This window comes from Hippopotamus amphibius, chromosome 4 (assembly GCF_030028045.1).
Source record: "Hippopotamus amphibius kiboko isolate mHipAmp2 chromosome 4, mHipAmp2.hap2, whole genome shotgun sequence".
Classification (NCBI taxonomy): Eukaryota; Metazoa; Chordata; class Mammalia; order Artiodactyla; family Hippopotamidae; genus Hippopotamus; species Hippopotamus amphibius.
Genome location: NC_080189.1, coordinates 184,554,202 through 184,577,694, shown reverse-complemented (window position 1 = coordinate 184,577,694; position 23,493 = coordinate 184,554,202). Strand labels below are relative to the sequence as shown.

The following is a 23,493-nucleotide window of genomic DNA, read 5'->3' as shown; positions in this document are numbered from 1 at the left end:
TACATACGTTGAAAACTTGCAGCCATTTAAAATTTTAAAGGCAAGTGTCAATACAAAGCCTATTTAAATGCAAAGTATCTCCTACTATTCTATGAGAACGCTAACAGCTCAGAAATGATGACCCACAATGGATATCAATATTTTAAAGCACAAGTATATTTCTCTTTTAGGCTCCATGGAAAGAATGAAAACAATCCTTTTAAAGGAAGTTCTTTTCTACTCATTTCTGCATATTTTCTGACTGCAATTCATCTTTAATTCAGAGCTGTGTCCCCAGTGAAACCTTTGGGGTGTTAAGCAACACAGATGTAACAGAAACTCTGCACGGACAACTTGGCCAGGCGTGCCGCCCGCCTCTCCTTCCTACCCCCACCCAATGCCTTCCCTGGGCAGTGACTTCACATCCTTTGACATCAGCACGGCTCTGAAAGGGGGATGGGAGAGCGAGCAGAAAGCAGAAAAACCAGCTTTGAACTATGCATGCAAGGCCTCTCTCAAGACTCAAATTCTGTAAGTAGTTCGTAAAATGCCAAACTGCAGTGACACACCCAGCCTCTTCTGGTTAGGTCTGCCGCGAAACGGGGTGAATTCTGCTAGAAAGGACTTCCTGCTTTTCTTATCTGAAGCACAATAGCCATTTATTAACTAACCACAGAAGGTTCCGTTTCAGTGAAACACACAATAACTTACCTCGAATATGGAGAAGGGCCACGGGCTGGAAAGGCCCATTGGAGTTGGCCGCATCCACCACCATCCTGCTGCCCGCTTTATTACATGTCAACATCTAGACTTCAGCGGGAAAGGCAATGTACTCCTTAAGGCAAGAAACCAGCCTCCATTTTAGTTTAAAAAAAAAAGACAAACTGAAGCTCTCTGCAGCTGGAGGGAACTGGCTGGTTCATGATGTCAGCAGGCACGGAGCTTGCTGATTGGCCGGAAGCTGCAACTTAAAATGACACTAAAAAAACTGCAAATGGAAAGAGCGTTCTGTTTGGCTGTCAGTGTGCGTGAAAAGCCTGGACATTTTTTGGCTTTCTGCAGTCTTCATTTCTCAATAACTTTTAGGCAAAGATCCCACCTCTTAAGGGGCAGGACTAAGGCCACAACACCGGCCAGACTATAAACAAATGATTCTGAGAGAGCCACCGAAAAAAAAAAAGGTTTGCGTATGTGTCTACGTGAACTTAAGATTTTAGCATTTCTCTAACTGGTACTCTAAATTCACTGGTACCTTATACCCACCTGGCCACCTCCTATTTTCTAATTACTTTAATATCTGTATCATGTTTAGCATTTTGGCAACCTAGTTTTGTTTTGTTTTGTTTTTTAAGCAGATGGCTATTCAAATATTACACAATCCCAATTCATTTGTTTGGACTCTTGTTCAACCTTTCCTACTACTAAGTTATGAATTAATAATGCTTAAACACTGGTTTTTCTCGGGGTCTAATTTTTTTCTTGGAAAAGTTCAGTTAAAAATTATATGGAAAATGAAAGCTTCTTGTTTAATAGCTAGAAAGTGCTATAAGTTAAAGGTATTTATACCACCTGGATGTGAAAGGTAAAGAAAAATCATAAAATAAAATGCAAATGTTTATTTTTGTACCTTAAAGATGTCAACACACCACTTTAATTTTTCATATTTTGTTTAAATTTTTTAATCAAAAAAAGTTCACTTTTTTTTAATGGGGCTAGTATTAAAAGCTGTTATTCAGATCTTAGTTTCCTATCTTCTAAAAAGATTAATGTAAAAAGTTGTTCCAAGAAGGACATCATTTCTGAATTGGAGTATCCTGGGGAGGAGATGTACGTGTGTGTTGGAGAAATGATTTCCTATAAAAGCAGTGTTATTACTAGAGCCAAATGAAAATGAATAAGCCACGAGAAAAAATCTCTTTGCCAGGCAGAAGTGAAAAAAATTCCTCACTCCTTCACACACACACAACTAAGTTTGTCCAAACCACATCGTCTCTTTTTATAAATTCTCACACAACTCCCCCTGCCCCTCCTTTTTCTGGCTCATGAACAAAAACCAAATAGTCTTTTGGTTTCTAAACATAATCCACAATAGTAAGAAACACCTGAAATGGACTGGGGTTAGCAGTACATCTGTGGCCTGGCACTTGACATGTTTCAATGAGCGAATGAAGTGCTACAATTGGTCTGGGGTGCTTATTAAGTCCCCTCACACTAGTAAGAAGGTAGTTTTTACCACGTGTTTCAATAGCCATTAAAGAAATAAATAAAAGCAAACCAAATCCTACCCCTGCCCCCCTCCACAGAGCTGAAGGATGCTGCCAGATTCCAAAGCTGGCCATGAATTTAATTATAACAAGCAATGGGGAGGGGGTGTCACGTGAGCAGGCCCTCCCATCTACTCATACCTGGCCTCCCACCTGCCTGGCTCCTCTGCTATCTGAACAGCCTGTGCTCTGAGCCAGGTACTGTGAATTTAGATTCTGGCTGCTGACCCTCTGGGTTTGTCAGATGCGTGAGAATGGCTCTCCCAGGACTCACTATCACCTCCTCACCCAGAAAGTGATGCCAGATCACTCAGGCTTAAGTGCAGTTAGAACTGAGGCTTGCAGCGAGCTTCGAGCTTCGTGAGAGGTCAGGAAGCAGATGCTTACTGCAGATCTGTACTTTACAAAGAGAGACGGACCTGTTCTCAAACAGTTTCATGTTTCATATGAGATGAGATGGGGAAATGTGCCTATCCTAAGATTGTGCTGATGAGTGGAATGCAGAAATAACAGGGACAGACTCCTAGAAGTTTTATGTAAAATATACAGATTAAAGTCAAAGAAAAAGTGAAGACACTTCTTGATGTATTTTTCCTAATGATCTCAGATCAAAGGATCTCAGCTTTATTAGTGATTTTCCCCCATGCGCTTTTGAAGCCTTATGCATATAAAGTAGTTCTTTAAAGGACTCTAAGTTTGTGATCTGGAAATCACTGATGAAACATACTCTAAAATATATAAATAAGCAAACAAACAGATAAATAACATGGAGAAAAAAGACTCGAACAAATAAAGTTAAGGTGTGTTTCTGGATTGGACACATATATACTATAAATAAGCTGATGTTAGTATTTCCCCAAATTGATTTATAATTTTAAAGCAATTCCATTCAAAATTCAGAGGATTCTCCTTATGTTTCTAGGTGTCTGACAAAATAATTCTAAAATTTATTTGGAAAAATAAAAAGCATAAAGAATGAGAATAGGCAGGTCCTACCAACTATAAAGCTTATGAACTACGGACAGTGTGATGTGGGCTTAAGAGACAGGTGTTGGAACGGAAAGCAAAAGGCCCCAATGCAGTGAGTATAGTTATACAAGTGTAACATATGGATAAAGAAGAAAGCTCAGATCCATGGAAAGGGGAGGATTATTCAGATAACTCGTTGGCTATAAGTGAGCAAAAGTCAATTTAAGTCTTCACCTCACATCAGAATGAAGTTTGAGATGGGTTAAATTAAAAAACACAGTTAAATTTTTAAAAAGTCATATCACACCCTCCCCCCACCCCTCCTCCAATCCCCACAGTTTTGAGAAGAGAGATGAATATCAATCCTCAAGCTAGAAAAGGACAATTAAAAAACACTGGACAAACCCCTAGGGAACATTCCTCACATTAAAAAATTTACCAATTTCTGTATGTTCCCTCCAGAAATCAAAAGGAAGTATAAATGCTATAATCACAAGAAGTTAATAATATACGGTGATTCATTAGAAAAAAAACCTGAGACCTCAGTGTTTAAATGATTGTTTACAAAAGAACTATGATCAATAACTGTATGAAAAAAGTATTTCTTCACCTATCAAATCAGCAACAATTTTAAAAATTATAATTAATACTGGTAAAGGCATGTTGCAACCTTGCCAACAAATCTATAAATTGTTCTGACCCTTTGGCACCATGTAAAGATTCTTTGTTTAAGTAATTTAACTTCTGGGAGTCCATTCCAGAAATGTAGTAGCCATGAGTGAACATCATGTTTTAAAAAATATTTATTTAAAAAACTGTGCTAAAGTATACATAATATAAAATTTACCAGCTTAATCATTTTTAAGTGTACAGCTCTAAGTGGCATAAGTACATTCACACTGTTTTGCTACCATCACCACCATCCATCCCCACAACTCGTTTCATCTGGCAAAACAGGCAATCTGTCCCCATTAAATACCTCCTCCCTCCCCCTTCCCCTCAGCCCCTGGCAACCACCATTCTACTTTCTGTCTCTATGAATATGACTACTCTGGATACCTGATATAAATGGAATCATGCTGTTTTTGTCCTTCTGTGACTGAATTATTTTACTCAGCGTAATGTCCTTAAGATTCAGCCATGTTGTAGCATGTGTCAGAATTTCTTTCCTTTTTAAGACTGGATAATATTCTGCTATAGGGATATACCACATTTTGTTCTATCCATCCCTTGACAGACACTTGGGTCATTTCTGCCTTTTGGCTATTGTGAATAATGCCGCTATAATCTGGGTATATAAGTATCTATTTAAGCCTCTACTTTCAACTCTTTTGGGTATATCCCCCAAAGTGCAAAGTATAGTAATTCTCTTTTTAGTTTTTCGAGGAACTGCCATGCTGTTTTCCATAGTGGCAGCATCATTTTACATTCCCACCATCAGTGCACAAGGGTTCCAATTTCTCCACATCCTCACCAACACCTGCTATTTTCTGTTTCTTGATAGTAGCCATCCTAGTGGGTGTTAAGTGGTATCTCACTGTGGTTTTGATTTGCATTTTCCTAATAATTAGTGATGTTAATCATGTTTTCATGTGCTTCTTGGCCATCTGTATATCTTCTTTGGAGAAATCTCTACTCAAGTCCTTTGCACATTTTTAAGTGGGCTGCTTTCTTGTTGAGCTGTAGAAGTTCTTTATAAATTTTGGATGTTAATCCCTTACCAGACAGACGATCTCCAAATATTTCTTCCCGCTTTGTGGGTTGCCTTTTCACTTTGTTGACTGTGTCCTTTACTGCACAGAAGTTTTAAATTTTGATGTGGCTGAATTTATCTACTTTTGCCTTTCTTGCCTGTGCTTTGGTGTCATAGCTAAAAACATCATTGATAAATCTAATATCATGAAGCTTTTCCTCTACGTTTTCCACTAAGGCAACATTAGGTCTTTGATCCACTCTGAGTTAATTTTTGTGTTTGGTGTAAAATAAGGGTCCAAGTTTACTCTTTTTCATGTGGATATCCATTTTTTTCAGCACCATTTGCTGAAAAGACTCCTTTTCCCGGAGTGGATGGCACCCTTGTTGAGAACCACTTGACCACACGTGACGGTTCATTTCTTGGCTCTCCTCTGCTCTACTGGTGCACATGTCTGTCTTTGTTTCAGTATCACACTGATTCGATTACTGTAGCTTTGCAGCACGTTTTGAAATCAGGAAATGTAAGACTCCCAATTTTGTTCTCCTTATTCAAGGTTGCTTTGGTTATCCAGGGTGCCCGGAGATTCCATGTGAACTTTAGGATGAATTTTTCTATCTCTGAAAAAACACATTGTTGGGACTTTGACAGAGATTGCACTGAATCTGTAAATCTCTTTGAGCACTACTGACGTTTTAATGATATCAAGTCTTCCAATCCATGAACACACGTCGTTCCATTTATTGGTGTCTTGTTTAATGTCTTTCAGCAATGTTTTATAGTTTTCAGCATACAAGTCTTTCACCTCTTATGTTAATTCTAAGTATTTTATTCTTTTTGAGAGCATCACATTTTTATTTATGATTCTAAAATACCAGAAACTACCTTAATGTCAAAAGGATTATCCTACAGAGTGAAATATTACACATCCATCAAAAATATTTGTGAATTTGTACGGTAAAAACATAAGCGAGATAATACCAAAAAAGCAAATAACCCAATCCACAAATGGGCAGAAGACCTAAATAGACATTTCTCCAAAGAAGACATACAGATGGCCAACAAACACATGAAAAGATGCTCAACATCACTAATCATCAGAGAAACGCAAGTCAAAGCCACAATGAGGTATCACCTCACACCAGTCAGAGTGGCCATCATCACAAAGTCTGGAAACCACAAATGTTGGAGAGGGTGTGGAGAAAAGGGAACTCTCCTGCACTGTTGGTGGGACTGTAAGTTGGTACAGCCACTATGGAAAACAATTTGGAGGTTCCTTCAAAAACTACAAATAGAACTACCATATGATCCAGTCATCCCACTCCTGGGCATATACCCAAAGAAAACCATAATCCCAAAAGAAACTTGTACCATCATGTTTATTGCAGCACTATTTACAATAGCCAGGACATGGAAGCAACTGAAATGCCCATCAACAAATGAATGGATACAGAAGATGTGGCATATATATACAATGGAATATTACTCAGCTATAAAAAGGGATGAGATGGAGCTATATGTAATGAGGTGGATAGAACTACAATCTGTCATACAGAGTGAAGTAAGTCAGAAAGAGAAGGACAAATATTGTATGCTAACTCACATATACGGAATCTAAAAATGGTACTGATGAACTCAGTGACAAGAACAAGGATGCAGATACAGAGAATGGACTGGAGAACTCGAGGTATGGGAGGGGGTGGGGGGTGAAGGGGAAACAGACGAAGCGAGAGAGTAGCACAGACATATATATACTACCAACTGTAAAATAGTCAGTGGGAAGTTGTATAACAAAGGGAGTCCAACTCGAGGATGGAAGATGCCTTAGAGGACTGGGGCAGGGAGGGTGGGGGGGACTCGAAGTGGGGGGAGTCAAGGAAGGGAGGGAATACGGGGATATGTGTATAAAAACAGATGATTGAACCTGGTGTACCCCCCCCCAAAAAAAAAAAAAAAACAAGCGAGAAAGGCAGTGTATAATTTTTCAGAAACAGTATGATCATAAAAAGAAACACTCAGTATATCAACAGTAGACACTGTGGAGTGTATGTTGTTCAGTATTGATAATGCAAGCAAACAATACTTTCATGAAAATTAAAAGTAACAATTAAAAAAAAAGACATATAGATTAAGTTACAGCAGGGAGAATTCCTTATTGAATGCTGCCTTTCAGGCACAGGCTAAGAACAGAGAAAGGGGTGTGATGGGAGCCCAGGAAATATGATGCAAAAGATTTATTGTGATGCATAAATGAGATCAAGTATGTAAAAACACACAGACAAAAATTAGCCTAAACCAGGCGTGACAAACTGAACCAACAAATTACAGGATGTCGACTCCCTGTCTCAAAGAATCTCAAAGTAGTTATGGACTACTTAAATTTTTACTGCAAGTCTGCACTGAATCTATAGGCTGATCTAAGTTCTCGAGGTTCAATTAGCCTCCAGAACACTTTCCTCACAAATAAAACAAGGACTCAGCAAACACACCTGAAGAGGCTCACATGCAGCCCCATCACTAGCCTGGGCATAAGTATTCACTGCCTGCTCAGGGAGTGGTTGCCTTCACTAGCCCCAGGCTGGTTCTTCTTTCCTCACCTGTAAAGGGAGTGGCTGTGATCACCCCACCTCCTCAGCTGTCAGGAGGCATGCATGTCACGGATGGAGTGGGGAGCTCAGGAGGGTAGGATTCTGCCACTGAGACGGGATCCAATGCACACTGCTCCCACCATTACAGGGAAGGTGCTGGAAGCAGTGGACACTGTAGCATTTGAACAGCAGCACCTTGACGCTGAGGCTGCAGTGTGAGGGTGCCACAGAGCCACTGATGGGATCTCTGCTTGGACTAACCCCCTCCGGGAAGTGTTCCTCTCCCATCCTCTCCCAATTTGGATCCTGCAAAACTGCCCTCACCATTCTTCATGCCTCGTTCCTGCAGTGCATAACTAAGAGGGGTGTGCCACCTAACCACCTGGAGAACGACACGTCCCACTCCCTGCACGCAAAGCCCCCAGCCTGTCGCCCACCACACCTTCCGATGCTGTCTGCACCCAGCCCTCATGCCCTCCGTGGCAACCCCCAGCCATGCTTCTGGACTCTCCCACGACAACCTTCCTGCCGCTGTGAAGGGCTTGAGCTAACTCGGAGGAAAGGCGCCTTTCTGAGCTCAGTGCAGAGCCCCTTCCAGAACCAAAAGTAGGCAGACAAGACCACAGCTCTCAGTGCATCCGCCCATGAAGGATGCAAACACAAGCATCTCTGTGTTGCACAAAGACGAAAGTTTAAAAACGAGTTATTCTTTATTCTCTGCTTCCTGTCACTGTTTTTTTTTTTTTTTTTTTAATGTATTTATTTATTGGCTGTGTTGGGTCTTCGTTGCTGCACGTGGGCTTTCTCTAGTTGTGGCGAGCGGGGGCTACGCTGTTGCAGTGCATGGGCTTCCCATTCTGGTGGCTTCTCTTGTTGCAGAGCACTGTTTCTAGGTGCCTAGGCTTCAGTAGCTGTGGCACGTGGGCTCAATAGTTGTGACTCGCAGGCTCTAGAGCACAGGCTCAGTAGTTGTGGCACATGGGCTTAGTTGCTCTGTGGCATGTGGGATCTTGCCGGCCCAGGGATTGAACCTGTGTCTCCTCCATTGGCACGAAGATTCTTAACCACTGTGCCACCAGGGAAGTCCCTATTTGGGTTTTTATTTAAAAACAAACTGCCATTTTTGAATAAAACTTTCACATTTTCATTTCTAAATTCTGCTGAAGGTTTTAATTTTCCTCTCCACAGGCAATTTTATAGGCAAATTAAGTATGCTCATATTTTAGTGAAGAAGTTTTTACAGTTACTTTCATTAAAAGAAGGTTGTGTTTTGAGCCTAGAGAGTTGTGGTATCGTAACTGCAAGGCACTGACACTGCTGGCAGAGCAGATACTTAACTGGAAACTACACGGGCATGGGTGATGTATGTTTTGTTGGGTAGGAAATCTAACCTAAAAAATTTGGCTTTGCTTACAGTTTAAAATAGACTTTTTCCTTAGGCAGATCGAAGATACCTAGCATTCAGCTGTGTTCAAAGGTTGCCAGGGCACTTCTGCTTGCCAACAGCAAGGTCAAAGGGACAGGCGCTTGCTGCCCTGTTGATCTGAGCGAGTCCTAGGAGTGTCTGAAAAAGGGGGACAGGCTTATCCCAGGAAAGGCCAGTGGAGGCAAGTGGAGTGGACGAAGTAAAATCTGCCCAGTGCGCTGTTGGGAGACCTTTGCTTATTTCTGTTCTCCCCACAGTTGGACTGGAAAACCTTTAAAGCCAAACCCAGTCCTCACCCCCTTCCTAGTTTTGAGAAGATAGGAAACCCACACAAAGTACACAAAGCATAGGTACCAAAGTGCTTTTGTGTTGACTATTAGCGGCAAACCTCATTTCACAAAGAAGAAGCTGAGGTGCAGGGAACAGTGAGCCTGGGAGGGGTTCCAGCCCCACAACAGTTCTGAGAAAACTGAAGGATGCGGGGAGGACAGACAGATGGGCACAGAGAGCTCTTCATTCCTTCAGCAAACCTGTGTCTCAAAGATCCATGGCAGATGCTAGACTGGGCACCAAAACAGACATGCAAACAGTCTCTGCCCTTGGTGACTCTTTAGACAGAGTAGCATGTGGTGTGTTCTGCAGCCCACGTGTCCATGATGAACAGATAAATGGTGCTCCAGCCACACAATGAAATGCTACTCAGCCTTAAAAATTAGTAACAAAATTCTATATGATTCCACTCACATGAGGTCCCAGAGGAGTCAAAAATCACAGAGACAGGAAGTAGAATAGTGGGTACCAGGGGCTGCGGGAGGGGAAGAGGGACTTTTGTTCTCAGTGATGGACAATGGTGATGGACACACCGTGTGAATCTATTTAATGCCACTGAATTGTACACTTATGAATGGTTGAAATGATAAATGTTATGCTATGTATATTTTACTACAATTTAAGAAAAAAGATAAGGCAGGCTTAAGCCAGGGTGGCTCAGGAAACACTGGAGGAGGCAGAGCCAGCAGGGCATGGGGGCTGTCTCTAGAGAAGGCAGAGCATGGAGGAAACCCAGGCCTGAAGGGCCTGGACAGAGAGTAAGAACATGCAAGGAACATGTGTGTGTCTGTATCTGTGTGCGTGTGTGTGTGTGTGTGTGTGTGTGTGTGTGTGTAATGTAAGGTGCTGGGAGAAATTCAGGTGAGGTCTGGGGAAGGCCTGAGCCAAACATTAAATGTAAGATTACAGATGCCAGTTGAAACCAACTCCCTGGGTTCTGCCCAGAGGGGCTCAAAGTGTATGACAGGCAGAGGCCTAAGACTGACCCTGGAGTAACAGCCACATCTGTGGTCTGAGGAGGGTGGACAGAAGGGTGCCCTAGGGGACAGGCTGTGGCTTGAGGTTGGGCTCAGGCTGACATGAGACCAGCTCTCAGCTGTTCACGAGAGCAGCACCCATGGTACCTCTGCTTCTCAGGTACAGACAAAGTGAGGGGCTGGAGCAGGAAAATTCAGTGGGTCTGGGTCTGTGGCCTGCCTGAGAGCAAGGGCCACCTGTGGTCATCATCATTGTCCTGACCACCTCCCCACGCTCTGGACAACCCAGGTGGTCAGCAAATATTTGCTGTGAACTGGCACCTGCCTGACCAAGCTCTTTCCTCCTGTTATTATGAGCAATCAGGAGAAGAATCAAACAGGTGGCAGAAATGAGACTGATGAAAGCTGAGTTTCTGAACCCATGAGAATTAGAGCAGGCACTCTGGTAATTTCTCACACTCCATTTTTATTCTTCAACTAATAGACAAGAGGTAAAGTTCCTCTAAATATATGCTAGTTCATTTTTAAGCAGTAAAAAATGATCACTTGGGGTACCAAGTGGACTACCACTTGCCTGGTAGTCCAGTGGTTAAGACTCTCCTCCACGCTTCCAGTGCAAGGGGAGAGGGTTCAATCCCTGGTTGGGGAATTAAGATCTCACATGCCACACAGCCAAAAAACAAAAAACAAAAACTGGTTTGAATGAAGTTTAAGTATTGTATTTTCACAAAAGGAGGGCAAGACATATGAATTTTTAACTGCCATTCAAAAGCCAATTTTTAAAAATTCAGGTAAGTTCTCCCAACAACAATGTAACAAGTTCTTTCCCAAAAGGCCTAACACTTAGCAATCCCAAATTTCTGCTCCGGTTGTTTCATTATAACTTTGACTTCTCCCTAGGCCTTTTTTTTCTATAATAAAACAAGGAGAATGGCCTCAAGAAACAAAGTCCATGATTCATTAGTCACCTAAAAAAATCGGTCTCTTCATTTAACACTTCTACTTTCCAGACCAAAAATATTAAAAGAAAGGACTAATTCAGAGAAATCTTTAAATGAACAGGGCCTGAAGACTACATTCAGCCTCACTGTTAAAGGCAAAAAAAAAAAAAAAAAAAAGGAAATACTATTTTCCACTTAAATGACTTAAGCATTTAAATGGCCCCAGTATTAGAAAGGTGCAATGGGACAAGCACCTCCTATGCTGTGGACAGAAGTGTTCATGGTGCCACCTCTCTGGACAGTATCTATAAAGGGTTCTTGAAAATGCATGGCCTTTGATCAGTACTTCCCTTCCTTGATTCCAGCTTAAGGAAAGGTTCAAAGGTGTCAACAACAAAAGATTTACATTAAAGCACGGTTTACAACAGCTGAAAACCATGGGAATAATAAACGGTGTTTAAATCATGCTTCTGTTTCCATTAAAGTCAGGAACAAGACAAATATGCTTGCTCACACCACCACACATAACATCTTATGGAATTTTCAGTTAACTCAGGACAAAGACACTAGAGGTGTAAGAATTAGAAACAAAGAGGTGAGGTTACTTTTACATGCAGATCTAATTAGATACCTGGAACATCCAAAAGAATCAGCTGAAAAACTATTGCCAACAATAAGATAATTCAGGAAGGAAGCAGAATGTGAAAGCAAGATACAGAAACCAACAACCTCCATATAAACAACTAACAATTATTTAGAAGACGTAATGGAAGAGGAGATCCCATTTACAGTAGCAACAATAGTGAGATGTCTAGGCACACACTTACTAAAAAATGTGCAAAATCCACATGAGGGAAACTCAAAAACATCCCTAAAGGAAATGAAAGTGGCCTTGAACAAATAGATACCACACTCTTAGATAGGGATTCGAACATCCAAAAGATGCTAGTCCTCTCCGGACATTTTAAAAATTTAATGGAATCACAACAAATATAGCAACAGCTTTTTTTGCAATGAAATGAGCCAATTCAAAGTTCTTACTATTTGCAATAATATCATTATTATTGTGAATCATTTTAATACGATATGGCGGTAATTACATCAATGATATTAGAAATGAAGATTTTCAGTGTAAGGTAGAGATAAAACTATGAAAATTCAAGAAAAGTGAACATACTATAATGTAATGAATGTACAACTAAATATATATATTTTATATATGTATAAAATCTAGAATATACGTTTATATTCCAGCTCCCTCTATTTAAAGTACCTAAAAGCAACAGCAGTCCAGTAGCAACGCACACCCCCAGTACCCTGATTTTGGTCTCTAATATCATTCCCCACCAAAAGGAATCAGGGTTCTTTGAAAAATGGCTGATTCCAAGTCTGGGGCAGGGAGGGTACAAACAAGCCTGGAGGGATATCTTACTGTGTCAGAAATCACGGAAATAAAAAGAAATAAGGCTATGCCAAAAAACACAGAGCAGCTAGCCCAAATATCACACAATGGTTAAAATCACGCATCTGCACATAAGAAACAATATAATTTTAGTAGATTAAACACAGTGACATCAATGAAACACATAATGATATTCAAAAAAGAGAAAGCCAGAAAAGCTTTAATTTTTAGCATTTGAGGGAAACTGGTAACTAAAAGGCAAAGAATTAAGCTTAACCTCACTTTCCAGTAGGAGCTATATGTTAAGACAACCAAATAGCTTCATTTGGTAAGAAACAGCTCTGCTTTTAGAAGAATGCCAGATTATATGCTGAACACTCTAGAGAAACTATTGACTCAGGCAAGGATTATCAAGTGGTGTTTAAAGCATTAGCATATGGTTGATGGCGAACAGACACTGGCAAGGTGCCAAAACATACCTTGTAGATTATCACCAGTACTTCTGAATTGCAAAGGGGAATACTGTACAATGGAGAGATCAATCTGTCACCACTCTACTACAATAAAGTGGTAAAAATCTAGCATCACTTCTGATAGTCACCAGATAGTATGCATCTCTCACAGTAAAGAAACTATCTCCTGAGTTACACAGCATCACCTCTGATATATTCTACCCAAAAAAGGTTCCCATTTTCAGGAACTACAGGGAATAAGGGGGATATTTTACAGGACAATCATCTTGGATAATTTAACAAGTCATAAACCAGTGTTGTGATTTATGGCACTCTCAGACTAGTAGTGATCCCAGGTGTCTGGCAGAAGCAAAAACAAGTCCCTGCTGAAGAAGATACTTTCATCTCAGGTTTCAATTTATTTCAAATATTTGAGTACAATGACCAGCATACACTAAAAAATACTGAGGTACACAGGAAATAAGACATTATGAGCACAATGTGACTAGGATTTCAGATGTTGGTATTATATGACACAGACTATAAAGCAGCTATGCTGATTATACTTAAAGAAATGACAAATTCAATGGTCTCTGCAAGAGAATAGGAAAATATTAAAAAATCACACAGCAGATTAAAAGAGAACTTCCATAAATGAAAAACATATACCTGAAATTTAAAAATTTGTGGCTGTATTTTATATTCATTTTTATAGTAACTTATTTTTGCTATATTTTATGAAAGTACTAGTCTATGATGGATTGACAATTAAAAAGAAAACTGATCCTTCCCCATGGATAAGGATACAGCCACAAAAAGGTTGAAAAATACAGATGAGGATTAAAGATAGTAAATGAGAGATTCCAATACATACTTGATTGGAACCAAAGGGGTGGGGGGAGGGAAGAAACTAATACGGGGATAATAACTGAAGAAATAATGGCTGGGAACTTTTCACAACTGAAGAAATATAATAATCCACAGATTCAAAGTGAATTGTAAAAAAGACTGATAAAAAAGAAATCCATACGGGAATATGTGTATAAAAACAAATGATTGAACTTGGTGTACCCCCCCCAAAAAAAAAAAAAAAAAAAAAGAAAGAAATCCATATTTGGATACCTGGCAGTGGAATCACTGAAAACAAATCAATGTCATAGTCAAAATCAGAAAAATGGCCAGAAATCACAAACAATACTTTCAAAAAGAATGAATTTGGCTTCTCAATACTAATGGAAGTCAAAAGGCAATGAAATACTTATCTTCAATGTACTGAAGGAACATAACAGTCTACAATTAGATACTCAGTGATTATCTTTCAAGAATGAAGGCAAATGAAGACATTTTCCAGATAAACAGTTTGCTACCAGCAGACCCTTATTAAAGAAAATTCTAAATGATGTATGCAAGCAAGGATTTGACCTCAGATGGAAAGTCTGAGATGCAAAAAGGAATGAAGAATAAAATGATAAATAGGTAGATAAATCTAAATGGTCATCGACAGAATGAAACAGTATACTGTTACAGGGGACTTAAAAAGGTTGGAATTCAGATATCCAACAATGGAGGAGTCCAAAGAGATGACAATAGCAGCCTTCCTTTTCTGAGGTATAATTGATATATACCATTATATTACTTTCAAGAGTACAACATAATGATATGATATTTGTATATACTGCAAAATGATCACCACAACAAGTCTAGTTAATAGTTAACATCCCTCACCATACACAGTTACAGAATTTTTTCTCTTGTGATGGGAACTTTAAAGGTCTACTCTCTTAGCAACTTTCAAATATTCAATATAGTATTATTAACTATAGTCACCATGCTGTACATTACATACCCATGACATATTTAACTGGAAGTTTGTACCTTCTGACTTCCTTCACCCATTTCACCTACCTCCCCACCCCCTGCCTCTGGCAACACATTTTTTAAATTAATAGACTTTATTAGGTTTACAGAAAAACTGAATGTAAAGTACAGAGTTCCCATACCCCTCCCCACCCTCCCCTAGTTTCTCCCATTATTAACATCTTGCAATAACACAGTATATTTTTTATAACTGATGAACCAATACTGATACATTATCATTAACTAAAGACCATAGTTTACCTTAGCGTTCACTTTGTGCTGTACATTCTATGGGTTCTGACAGATGTAACATACTGAGTAGTTCTTAAAAATCTCCTGTGCTCTGCCTATTCATCCCCTCATTTTCCCAACCACTGGCAACCACTGATCTTTTTTACTGTCTCCATAGTTTTGCCTCTTCCAGAATGCCATATAGTTAGAATCATACAGAATGCAGCCTTTTCAGATTGGCTTTTTTCATTTAGTAATGTGCATTTAACGTTCCTCCATGTCTTTTCATGGCCTGGTAGCTCATTTCTTTTCTTTTCTTTCTTTCAAAATATTTCTTCCTCCCTCCCTCCCTTTCTTTGGCTGCGCTGGGTCTTAGTTGTGGCACATGGGATCTTCGTTGCTACATGCGGGATCTTCATTGCTGCATGCAGGATCTTTGTTGTGGTGTGTGGGATCTTTAGTTGTCACATGCAGGATCTAGTTCCCTGACCAGGGATTGAACCTTGGGCCCCCTGCATTGGGAGTGTGGAGTCTTAACCACTGGACCACCAGGGAAGTCCTAGCTCATTTCTTTTTATTGCTGAATAATATGCCATTATTTGGATGTACCATGGTTTGTTTATCCATTTGCCTACTGAAGGACATCTTGGTTGCTTCCAAGTTTTGGATATTATGAAAAAGGTACGACACAGGTTTTTTTAACCACCGCAAATCCTTGCATAAAATCATACAGTATGGGCTTCCTAGGTGGCGCAGTGGTTAAGAATCTGCCTGCCAATGCAGGGGACACAGGTTTGATCCCTGCTCCAGGAAGATCCCACATGCCGTGGAGCAACTAAGCCCATGCACCACAACTACTGAGCCTGTGCTTTAGAGCCCATGTGCCACAACTACTGAAGCTGGCGTGCCTAGAGCCCGTGCTCCACAACAAGAGAAGCCACAGCAATGATGAGCCTGTGCACCACAACGAAGAGTAACCCCACCTCGCAGCAACTAGAGAAAGCCCGTGTGCAGCAACGAAGACCCAACAAAGCTAATAAATAAATTAATTTAAAAAAAAAAAGAAAATACATATTAAAAAAAAAATCATACAACTAAGAAGGCAAAACCAAATACCCACGGCCAACACCTACAACAGAATTAGGTGAAAATGTGTCCCCACAGACATGTAAACATATGGGTTAGACCACCAGCAGCCACAGGCCTGTGTGCTATCAGTGTCTGTGGCGGAGATGGCAGAGAGGAGCGAGTGTCCTCCAGAGCTGAGAACTCTGAAACAACCAGAGAGCTGGGTGAACCCACCTGAGAACAGCAGCTGAAAGCAGACGGGGTCTGTACTCCACCAAGGGGTGAGGGCAAGGAAAGAAGTCCACAGCCAAGACTTGAAGGGGCCCTGGGAACCCTCAAAATTCAGCAGCAGTAGTTTCCTTCCAGAACTAGGTCACACTGAGGACAAACTGCTGGGAAGAGAATCCAGACTGAAAGCAGAGGGGCAGGAGAGGACATGGAGAAAGCCGGTCCCAATATTAGCAGGGGAAGAGAACTAAATCAGGGCGCTCAGGAGGTAAGCCACTATATTTTTGAAAATTTCACAAGAATAACCGAAGCTAGAGCTCAAGAGCCTAAACTCCTTTTCTCTAATTTCACACACACACAAGCATCAGGAGGGATCAAAGTCAAGTTCTACATAGAGTTTTTATAAGGAAAAAGTGAGAAAGAACCAAATGACACCTACACAGCAGTAAAAGCGTGACAGGGAGACATCCCACAAAGACATTAAAAACTACAGCCTAATATTTCATGATGAGACAAAAGACATTAAAGGAATAATATAATGTGTCAAAGGACTACATGAATATTAATAGAACTGAGAAATAGGTGTAATCTGTAAAGAATTAAAAATAAAAGAAAAAATAATTTCAGAAATCAAGATTAACTGAAAAGAATACAAGAAAAAATAAGCACAATATAAAATGCCTTACAGGGAATAGTACATAAAAAAGGGAAAAAAATTAAATCAAAAAAGAAATGATAAAACCCAGAGGGAGACAACAAATACAAAAACAGGCAAAGAAGATTCAATATTTATATAATAGGAGTCTCCATAAGAGTAAATGAAAGCAAGGGAAGAGAACAAATCTTCAAAATAATAATCCAAGAAAAAGAGATTTGGTACTACATATTGAGAGAACATAGCATGTATGTGGGAAAGTCAACCTAGAATGATATATCCTGAAATTACTGGACTTTAAAGAAAAAAAAACTATTTAGGCATTAAAGCAAACAAAGTAATTTACTTGTAAGATAAAGAAAATTAAACTGACATCAGAGTCTGACAGCAATGCTTTATTACAGAAGGAAGTGGAGGAACATCCTTAAGATACTCGTGGGAAAGACAAACAAAAAACCATGAACCAAGGACTTTCTATTAGGACATTCTTTGAGTCAGAAATAGAAGTATCCTAGAGAGGACGCTTCACACCAAAATAACAAGGAGCATCAGCACAGAGACTTGGAGGGAGCATCGGCTGTATACCCCAGTGGAGAACGAGTGTAAACAGGGATGGAAGGCGGAGAACACAGTCTGTCATGACCACGTGCTCTGACAATGAAGACAGAGCAAAACTACAAAAAAGGGGGGGTGGGGGTGGGGAGGAAATTAAAATATGCAAAAGTTTTAACCTTTCAGTCATCATATTGGTCACAGTGTTGGTATTATTTTTCTGAAAATACACTGTGTGTATTGTGGGACAAAGTAAATGAATAATTATCCGATATTTAAGTTCTATATTATCTCTCATGTCCTTGAAATCAGAAATCTTTTTTGTGACGAAAAGGAGATAGAAGATAGAAATTAAATATGCGTATAAACCTGAATTTGAATGGAAAATACAAATATGAACTCCTGATGTGCTATATCCTGAAAAAACATATTTTCTAGCTTGGTCCACTAAAAAGTCCTGTAAACAGTGACCATTCCAATAGCACTGAGAATCCCAGCACCCAGACTGTGGTCTTGAAATATCATTTCCCACTAAAAGAAGGCAGGACTTCTTGGACAAATGACTGATTCTAGAACTTCTACAGAAATGAAAAGAGCCAAGGTAATTCTGAAGAAAAAGCTGAAGGACTTAACACTACCAGACAGCAAGACCTACTAGGGTGTGTTTGTGTTGTCCTGACAGTTCAGGCAAGCCAGTGGAACAAAACAGGGCCCAGGAATGGATCTGTACAGTGATGGTAGTCTATTCACAACAAAGATAACACCGCACTGAGTGAAGGATGACCTTTTCAACAAGGGTACTGTGCCAAACGGAGAGCCACACAGGAAAAAGGAATTGTGATCTCTAACATCACAGCACACACTTTGAACAGGTCAAAGTACTCTCAAAGTGCTAACGTCTTTGAGAGTGAAAATTCAAGATACAGAGTAGAAGAAAATGTGCAATTCCCATATCTACAAAGGACCTATATCTGAACTCCTATAAATCTATTTTTTTTTTTAAATCCTACAACCCAATAGAAAGAAGGGCCCAAAGACTTAAACCAGCACTTCACAAAAGAACATACCTGAGCAGACGATAAACCTGAGCAGATGATAAAAGAGACGCTCACTTTATTCATCAGCAGTTAACTTTGAAGCCAGCTCAGCAGAATGGCTAAAATGAAAGACAAACTGCGGTGGAACAAGGTATTTGCAACACATATACAACCAACAGAGAGTTCACATGCAGAATACAGAACTCTTTAAAAAAAAGTTAAGAAAATGTCAGGCAGTCCAATGGAAAAGGGCCAATAAACATTTATAAAAGCACCTGACCTTCATGACAGATGCGAATAAAACAACAGTGAGATACCACAATGTGACAGCGTGGTACTGGCATAAAGCAGGCATATAGATAGATGTGATAAAACTGAGAGTCCAGAAATTAATCCTTACATTTATGGTCAGTTGGTTTTTGATAAGGATACCAAGGCAACTCCATGAAAAAAAGGCTTTGCAACAAATGGTGCTGGGACCATTGGATATCCATGTGCAAAAAGATGAATTTAGACTTCTACCTCACATTACACAAAAAATTAACTTGAAATGACCACAGACCTAAATATAAGAACTAAAACTATAAAACTTCACGAAGAAAACACAGGAAAAAAAACTTTGTGACCTTTAATTAGGCTAAGAGTTCTCAGATACAACATCAAAAGCAAGATCTATTAAAGAAAAATGTGATAAACTGGATTTCATCAAAATTCAAAACTTGGGGGCTTTGAAGACACTATTAAAGAGTATAAAAAGTCAAGAGACAAACTGGGAGAAAATATTTGTAAATAATATACCTGATAAAGGAATCACATCCACATTACATAAAGAATTGCTATAATTCAGCAATAAGAAGACAATTTAAAAACAGACAAAAGACCTGATAGACATTTCATCAAAAAAGATATACAAATGCTTGACAGGTACATGAAAAGATGCTTCGCATCTGTACTCTGTAGGGAAATGCAAATTAAAACTATAAGGAGATACCAGTACACACCCATAAGAAAGACTATAATAAAAAAAGACAGATAGTAACAAGTATTAGCAAGAATGTGGATACATTGGAATCCTCCGGCTTCCCTGGTGGCGCAGTGGTTAAGAATTCGCCTCCAATGCAAGGGACACGAATTCAAGTCCTGGACGGGGAAGATCCCACAAGCCGCGGAGCAACTAAGCCCATGTGCCACAACTACTGAGCCTGTGCTCTAGAGCCTGAGAGCCACAACTATTGAGCCCATGTGCCACTATTGAGCCCATGTGCTGCAACTACTGAAGCCCGCACGCCTAGAGCCCATGCTCTGCAACAAGAGAAGCCACGGCAATGAGAAGCCTGTGCACCACAACAAAGACTAGCCCCTGCTCATCACAACTAGAGAAAGCCCACGCGCAGCAACAAAAACCCAACGCAGCGAATAAATAAATGAATAAATAAATAAATAAAAACAAAACCACTGGAACCCTTATACATTACTGGTGGGAACTTAAAATGATCTGGAAAACAGTTCAGCAGTTTTGTTTTTTTTTTTCCTTTCTTTTTTTTAAAATTTTATTTATTTATTTATTATTTTTGGGGGGGTACACCAAGTTCAATCATCTGTTTTTATACACATATCCCCGTATTCCCTCCCTCCCTTGACTCCCCCCCACCCTTCCTCGAGCCCCCCCACCCTCCCCGTCCCAGTCCTCTAAGGCATCTTCCATCCTCGAGTTGAACTCCCTTTGTTATACAACAACTTCCCACTGGCTTGGCTATCTACTTTACAGTTGGTAGTATATATATGTCTGTGCTACTCTCTTGCTTCGTCTCAGCTTCCCCTTCACCCCCCGCCCCTTCCCATACCTCGAGTTCTCCAGTCCATTCTCTGCATCAGCACTTTTTTAAAAAGCTAAACATAAACTTATCATACAAGCCAGCAGTTCCACTCCTAGGTATCTACCCAAGAGAGAGGAAAATATATGTTCAAAGACTTGTATTCGAACATTCAGAGCAGCGTTACACATAATAGGTAAAAAAACAACTCAAATGTCCAACAATTGGTGAAAAGATAAATAAAATGTGGAGTATTCATATAATAGAGAATCTTACTCAGCTTTAACAAGAAATAAACTACTCAATGTGGATGAACCTCAAAAACATTATATTGAGTCAGATGTAAAAGACTACATGTTGCTGATTTCATTTATATGAAATGTCCAGACACGGCAAATCTAGAGACAGAAAGCAGATCAGCAGTTGTCTGGAGCTAGGGATGGGAGTGGGGATTGATGGCAAATGGGCATAAGGTAATTTTTTTGAGGGGTGATGGAAATATTCTAAAACTGTAGTGTGGTAATGGTTGTAAAACTCTACATGTTTATTAAAATAATCAAAATTTCCAATTACAATTAGTGAATTTTACAGTATGTAAATTATGTCTCAATAAAACTCTTAAAGGCTATGATTTGAAAAAAAAAAAAGAAAATCTCTGGATAGAGCTGAAGTTATACCAGAGAAATACAGGGCTTTAAATTAAGTGAACTCTGTATTTAATAAATGAGGAAAAGAATAAAATAAAACAAAAAAATAGGAAAATTAAGATAAAAGTGAAAATGAAATATATTGAAAACAAAATAATCAAAAGAATAAGTGAACTCATAAGGAGACATCACCACCACAGAGGTAAAAGAAATTAAAAGATTCATTAAAGAACATAATGTGTGAGTTAATACATGACCTACTCCAAACTTACCTAACATGGAAGGAACCTACAGATTTATCACCCAGCAAAGCACTAGGCCCAGCTGAGTTCTAAAGCAACCTTTTCACCCTATGTCATGTACTATAAGATACATCTGTTACTCCATATTTGATTTTTGCTAAAATCAGCTGCATGTTACAATCCCTGTCATCAGATGGCAGCATGAGAGTGGCATAAAAATGCACAGACCATCCTCAGGAAAGATCACAAAGTGCCAGTAATGACACATTTTAGATTTGATAAAATACAGTAGTACAAAAAAAGGAAGAAAACTACAGCCCAGCTTTACATTGTAAATATGGAAGCAGGGATTAACGAAACTTAATAAACTGACCACAGCACGTAGAAACGTTATAATATATTGTGATAATATTGAGGTTTATCTCCATAATGCAAGGATAGCTCAAAACCAGAAAATCTATCAACACAGCAATTATCAAAGTAACATCTTAAGGAAAAAAATCATATGGCACCTGATAAAATTCAGCAGCAGTGCTAGCATAAGACCAACTAGCCAGGGTACTGGTAAGAGCCATGCAAATGTGGACCACGGAGCAGTAGCAGGCTGGGGAAAGGCAATTTACCAGAAACCAAGGGCCATTTTCACACGCAACAAGGAAATGTTGAAGCCTTTCACCAAAATGGGAGGTAACAGGAAGGCCTGCTCTCACCTCTGTTAGCTCTGTTACTGCTCCTCGCTAACGGCATAATAAAATTAAAATAATCAGTATATGCTGGTATAAGTATTGGAAGAGTGATAAAAGTATCTAGTTACAAATGACAGGACTGTATTTGCAGATGCTAGTAAAACACTACTAAGATTAATACGAAAATGTGATAAGGTGACAGAATAAGAGAATATCTAAAAAACCAACAGCTTTTCATTAGATTAGTAAGAACTAACTAGAAGCAGAAATGGAAAATATCATAAGAGTGACACCCCATCATAAGAGTGACAAAAACTATAAAGCACTTAGGAATAAATTTAATGCAAAGGTAAAGAATCCCAAGAAAATTATAAAATCTTATAAAAAGTCAGAAAACAAGACCCAAAAATGGAGGCAATGTACCACTTTCCTAGGTGGAAAAAGAGTATCATAAAAATATTAATCTTCTCTCAGTTAATATATCTTTAATGTAATTCCAATCAATTCCTATTTTTTTCTGAACCAGACAAAATTAGTTTAACATGCATACAAAAGCACTAATATTTTGGAACAGCCAAAAAAAGATGTACCAAACAAGACCAGTGAGGGGCACGGCTTGACCAGTGTGAAATTCTGGACGTGTGGGTGTGCTCCTTCCAGGCACAGTGAAGTATGGGCTCTGCCTGGCAGAGCACATCCGTGATGGGCAGGGGCCAAGCTCTAACTGTGGTGGGCACTAGGGACAGGGCCTGGACACTGAAGGCTCAGCAATAGTTACGGGAAGCCTTTTCCCAGACATTTGAGTATTCTGGCTGGGCCTCCTCAGGGCACTGGGGAGGAGTGACAGAAGGTGTCCCTTTACTCACTTTAGGGTGGACTCCTGCTGGTGGGGGAGGATGTTGGCTCCAGCCAAGCAGACCCTTGGTTTTGTGTGATGTGGTACCCAGAACCTAGAGCATATGTGATGGATGAATGAATACCATCAGAAAGGTATGGACTATCTGGGACTATCAAAAATGACTTTGTACGCATATTACCTACCACAAAGCTAAACCAAATATAAGCCAGATACAATGCAGTGAGAGGAGAGCCTGGATTCCTAGCAAGTGAGGGGCCGGAAATGCAGCCATGAATCCTTAAATCCCTCCCATCCACTATTCTGTCCCTCCACCCCTTTCTCCTCCTGTCCAGCACATCCCGAACCTGCACTGTCCAGCTCTCTGCCCTGCAGTGTGAAAGGCACTGGAATACACCTGTAAAGATGACCAGCTTCCTGCTCCAAGTTCATACACAATGAAAATTAATTGTAGGAGACCCACTGTTATGAATTTAGGGTATGAAAAATGTTTGATGTTTTATTAGACTAGTCTTATACCTTATAAACATAAAAGTTTTCAGAGGTTCACATTTGACTTTGGGATTCTTACCCTATTTCCCCAATAAGGTTTGTACTTC

General features: G+C 39.7%; 1 protein-coding gene across 11 annotated transcripts in view; it reads right to left on the bottom strand.

The window, feature by feature from the left end:
* PPP2R5C (protein phosphatase 2 regulatory subunit B'gamma) overlaps positions 1–23,493 on the bottom strand; it is a 137,791-nt gene that overhangs the window by 95,506 nt on the left and 18,792 nt on the right. Inside the window, exon 2 of one of the 11 annotated variants that reach the window (XM_057733974.1) lies at positions 691–814. The exons of 7 other annotated variants lie outside the window; for them this stretch is intronic. In XM_057733974.1, coding sequence (XP_057589957.1) covers positions 691–784 — 94 coding nt within the window. In that variant the 5' untranslated portion in view covers positions 785–814. Of the gene's footprint in view, positions 1–690; positions 918–22,904; positions 22,989–23,493 lie in introns of those variants that run through there. 3 more of the 11 variants (XM_057733977.1, XM_057733973.1, XM_057733975.1) reach the window with 3 other exon arrangements.